Source organism: Arabidopsis lyrata, assembly GCF_000004255.2.
Source record: "Arabidopsis lyrata subsp. lyrata unplaced genomic scaffold ARALYscaffold_1, whole genome shotgun sequence".
NCBI classification, from domain to species: Eukaryota; Viridiplantae; Streptophyta; class Magnoliopsida; order Brassicales; family Brassicaceae; genus Arabidopsis; species Arabidopsis lyrata.
This window is the reverse complement of record NW_003302555.1, coordinates 13945124-13949677: the sequence shown is the minus strand read 5'-3', so window position 1 is coordinate 13949677 and position 4554 is coordinate 13945124. Positions and strand designations below refer to the sequence as shown.

At 33.9% G+C, this 4554-nt stretch overlaps 1 protein-coding gene and 1 non-coding gene across 2 annotated transcripts; one reads left to right on the top strand and one right to left on the bottom strand.

The window, feature by feature from the left end:
• The first annotated feature begins 953 nt into the window (after positions 1–953).
• Positions 954–1027, top strand: TRNAV-AAC. The gene has a single exon. It is a non-coding gene; the product is annotated as a tRNA-Val (tRNA).
• A 250-nt stretch (positions 1028–1277) lies between these two features.
• LOC9326969 (actin-related protein 2/3 complex subunit 2A) lies at positions 1278–3612 on the bottom strand. Its single transcript, XM_021014977.1, has 10 exons — positions 3356–3612; positions 3101–3167; positions 2809–3016; positions 2539–2696; positions 2361–2438; positions 2149–2281; positions 1961–2052; positions 1804–1860; positions 1635–1700; positions 1278–1546 (listed from the first exon to the last, which is right to left on the bottom strand). The coding sequence occupies exons 1-10, from the start codon at positions 3415–3417 to the stop codon at positions 1511–1513; spliced, it is 957 nt and encodes a 318-aa protein (XP_020870636.1). The 5' UTR covers positions 3418–3612; the 3' UTR covers positions 1278–1510.
• Positions 3613–4554: the final 942 nt, after the last annotated feature.

Sequence of the window (4554 nt, the reverse complement as noted above, 5' to 3'; positions counted from 1 at the left end):
GATATTTGAAAAAGAGGAAGAGGCGAAGAGCGAGGCATTGAAACCAACATCGACCCAAAATCGATGCTATTTTTCACCACTACTAGAACCGACCAACCAGACATTGAATCAAACAATCTCCGCGACCAGCGTGAATGAATCTCTCAAATCTGATAGCCGTCCTCGAGCTAACAGGAGGAAGAGAGGCCATCTAGAAAGAGGAATCGTCGAGGACATGAGCTATGGCACGTCGAGCAAGCTGCCGAACCGCAAATAACTGAACACTCCACCATTGAAATAGAGAACATAGGAGGTCTCCTCACGGCACCAGCGAAAACCCCTGAATACTAAAGGGACAAAATGACGATATGTTACTAAAACGTTAGATCTGATTTTTGGGAGAGAAGAGAGAACGCGTTTGTCTCCGTCCACTAGAATCATGCTACTCTACTTTCATATTTCTAAAAACAAATTATTTCGTGCTTTCTTTGTTTATTTTTTATGTAATTTGCTTCCATGTTTGTAGAATTTTTAGTTCTAATTACTCTTATAGTTTTTATCTGAATAAAACCAAACATAAGATAAATGCTAGAAATTTGACAAAAGAAATCTAGTGTTCTTGTTCTGATTTCATTAAAGTTTTATCACAGTTTGTATGTTATATGGTATATCTTAATCTACCGTACTATATAAATAGTATGTTATCAAATCGATATTATAGCACGTTATTTGGTCTAGTGTTAAATAGATTTAGGTGAAATACTTCATATCCAAAAATAATCAGACAAAATTTCTTTAACGGAAAGCATAAGACATCATTTATCAAATATAAGTTCCAGATTCTTTATCCATTCTCGAAACTATATACTAGTTCTTAGCGCTAATGAGAGATTATAACATGGTTTGCGAAGAAGTGAAGGTGATCAAAGAAAAACCAAATACAATAAACCAAAGCGACACCAATTAAGCAAGAAGGTTTCGTGGTGTAGTTGGTTATCACGTCAGTCTAACACACTGAAGGTCTCCGGTTCGAACCCGGGCGAAGCCATTTTTCGTCTTTTTTTTTTTTAGTATACATAAAACAAGATAAGATATGGTTTTTGATGGAACCTAACAAAACATGCCCAGTCAAGATTTATGGGCATCAAAAGTGTATATACTACAAAGGAATCGTTAATTCAATCGACCTTTGAATCTTCTTATGAATCTTATACCTTACCAGATTACTCAATATCCAAATCTTTGATAAATCTGTGTATAAAGGTAATTTGAACGTTTGTTCTCTTTCATGTTCTTTATTTTCTGTTGAAACACTTATGTTTAGATTATAAGACCAGACACAGTCCATATCAAGGTGAATTTCTTACAATTTTCACATTATACATTTGTTCAAATATTTCGCAGGATCAGATGTATAGAAATATCTGAAAGAATTGTACTAAAAATAAATCTCACAGAGATCGAATCCAGTATAAAAAACATGTCTCAGCTACTCACAAGTTTTTACAAAATTGCTTTGTGAGAAATCAAACTACTTCGAGTTGGTGTGATTGGCTTCGTTGAGTCCCTGTGATGAAGGTGAAGACACAAAGCTCAAAAATAATGCAAACAAAGAAAGAAAAAGTCTGTTGAAATCTTTTTGTTTCGCAACTTACTAGCCGTTTAAATGACTTGTTGTTCATTGATCTTGTTTTCTCCAATGGCTTAGCTTGATCCAGAGCCTGAGACAACACGATTTTGTTAGCTAAAAGAACGCATATCCAAGTCGAATGTAATGAAACCGTTTAAGCAGTTGAATAGAATGTAACGAGTTTGGTGTTTTACCTGAATCATAGATTCCACGCGACGCCGCATCCTCGTGTGCATAAATCCCTCTGAGAACTGTGATATAACAACAACAAACAAAATCTCAGATTCACAAATTCATAGTGAGATAAAGAGACTAAGTTTTGGTATTTAGTGAATATGTAAGTAGATTAACCTTGACATGGTAACTAACATAAGCATGAAAGGTCGATAAATTCCAGACAGTACGATCAAGCTTTTTCCCTTCCACATGCCGAGGAAAAATGACTGCGATATATCGATAATCTCAAAGTTAGTTTCTTTCAGGTTGGTACTACCAATGCAAATTAAGATCAAACAGAATATTTTTTATAGAGATCATACCAAAAGTTACAAAACCGGCATTAGCGGATAGTGTTTCTTTAGGAGCTCCTTCTAATTCCTGCGGTGCGGTTGGAGACCACGAACAAGAAGGAGCAGTATTAAGTGCAGCAGCACGCCTCGCCTCTACAAATTCCTATATATAAGATCCACATTTTCAGTAACAACAGAACTCAAAACCTGTATGAACATTTTAGCTTTGATCATTTTGTCACCTTTAAGAAAGAAGTCGCTAGAATTGTGTCTACGGAGTCTTTAAATCTCATAGGAAATGCCACGGTGACTTTATCCGCCTGTGATACACAGTTAAGTTCTCTATCACTCTAAACTCAAACTAATCACAAAAATTCTACTTCAATGGCTACATATGAAAGACCTATAGAGTATATATACCTGAGGCACGAGGAAAAATGTCTCGTTAGGTCTATGCATAATTGCTACAAGCCTATCCAACTCAGGAGCAACCGTTCTTGAAGCTAAATGCTTGAAAATGATTTTTAACGGCGCACCCATCACAACTTCTCTAATGGAAGCTAGCTTCGTTAATAACTCTGCCAAAACATAGATACATTCCATGAGAGAACAAAATCAACATCCAAAGCAATTCAAGTAGAATCATTCGATCATCTTTTATCGATTAGAGAAAAGAGACTCATTTAAAACCTTCATCAGGACGAACTTTAGAGAAATTGAGCTTCAGGGTTAAACTAAAACCATCTCTTGGAGGATCAAGTATTTGAAAACCCGTCCCATAAGTGGTTTTAATAGCTTCTATAGCTCCCAAAGGAAGTCCATCAAAGGACATTGCTTCAGGTGGTGGATTCGGTAACGAAACCGAAAGCAACAACAGATTTGGATTCTTCATTGTCACCTATCAAACAAGTTCATATAATCTCACAACATTAAACAAGATCATACGGATCTCATAGGTCAAATGTCTGATATAAAAATTCACCTGAACATGGTAACGAACATCATCAAATTCAATCCATTGATAATCTAGCTCCACTGCTTTATCAAGACTGAACAAAAACAAAAACAAAACCAAACAAAGTTTTGAACTTTGGTTCCATTCTACAAAACCCAGTTCTTAGAAAATGTTTCAGATTTCTACACAAATCAAAATCAAATCGACCAAACCAACAAATGGGTCTTTTAGGTAAGACTAAAAACAGAGAGTAACCTAATTAAGAATTTGAAAGTCACTTACTTTTGAGCTCGCGTCAATAGCGTTTGAAGAAGAAACCTTGAATGTGACTGCAATAGTATCATCGATTACTTTCTTACGATTATCCAAAACAGTCAATGGAATCCCAGAGAAAACCCTAGAGTCTTTGAGTTCTTCTCACGGGATCTAATCGGAGAAGAAAGAGAGCTCGTCGGAGACAAACGAAGACGACCGAGATTCTCTGTCACAGCTTGAACGTTTCTTCGATAACTTCTTGGAATTTTACTAATTTGTTGAATTTTATTTTTCAACTACTCAGCTATGTGAAACGACGCTGTTTCGTTTTTTTAATGTATTTGACTATTTTCATGAGTTTGAATGGCCCATAGGCCCAATTATTTAAATGTTATGCGGTCTAAGCTTAGCCCAGTTCATAATATACAATTTGAGCTTAAACGTTTCCAAAATATTTGAATGTTGCAACGTGCAAATATCCTGTATGTTTGTTTTGGCAGTGGCAAAATTAGGATTTTCTAGATTTTTTTTTTCATTTTAAGAAATTGTTTTTATTTTTTTCTCTTTGGCTTTTGGTTATACCTGGCTATGTTGATTGTAAGAATTTAAATGCTATTTTTAAGCATATGTTTTAAAATATAGTTTTAGATTCCAGATATATGATTATTTAATTGGACATAAACGACAAAATTAGTGGAGTAATGTTTTTGTATAATCGGACGTTTTCGTAATATTTAAATCTAATAAATAACTTGGAATTTGACCGCTTAATGTGTGCTTTTAAAACTGAGAAATTGTAATTTGTATAAGATATGGCCCTTTTCGTTTTCTTTTTGTAAGTTGGAGATTTAATTAGAACATATTACATTAGTTTTTCCAACAATAAAAAGATAAGATATTTGATCTATAAGTCTACGTTATATTTTCAAATTTAAATTGGCCAGAGTGGGATGAAGACAAATAGCATATGCATGTGAAGTGTTTTGAATATTAATATTGAAAATAGAGTAGTATAGTCTATAGATGCAATTTAACGAACAATACATGTTTTTTTTTTTTTTTTTGTTAAAGAACAATACATGTTTATACGAACGATTTTGTTAATCTTAGTTTTAAAGCTCTTAAGCTTTTAAAATATTCTTATTAAGTTTTTTATTTTGACGACAAATATTTTTTAGGTTAGATATGAAAGCTACATTTCTATATAAAAAGAACTTAGTTTTTTT

Bases quoted from the DNA above. Each gene is read 5' to 3' on its own strand.
- LOC9326969 (XM_021014977.1), bottom strand. From the start codon at position 3,417: ATGATACTATTGCAGTCACATTCAAGGTTTCTTCTTCAAACGCTATTG. The intron at 2,697-2,808 runs GTTTTAAATGAG...ATGTTTTGGCAG, and splicing joins TAAAGTTCGTCCTGATGAAG to AGTTATTAACGAAGCTAGCT. The intron at 1,547-1,634 runs GTAAGTTGCGAA...CCTTCATCACAG, and splicing joins ACAAGTCATTTAAACGGCTA to GGACTCAACGAAGCCAATCA.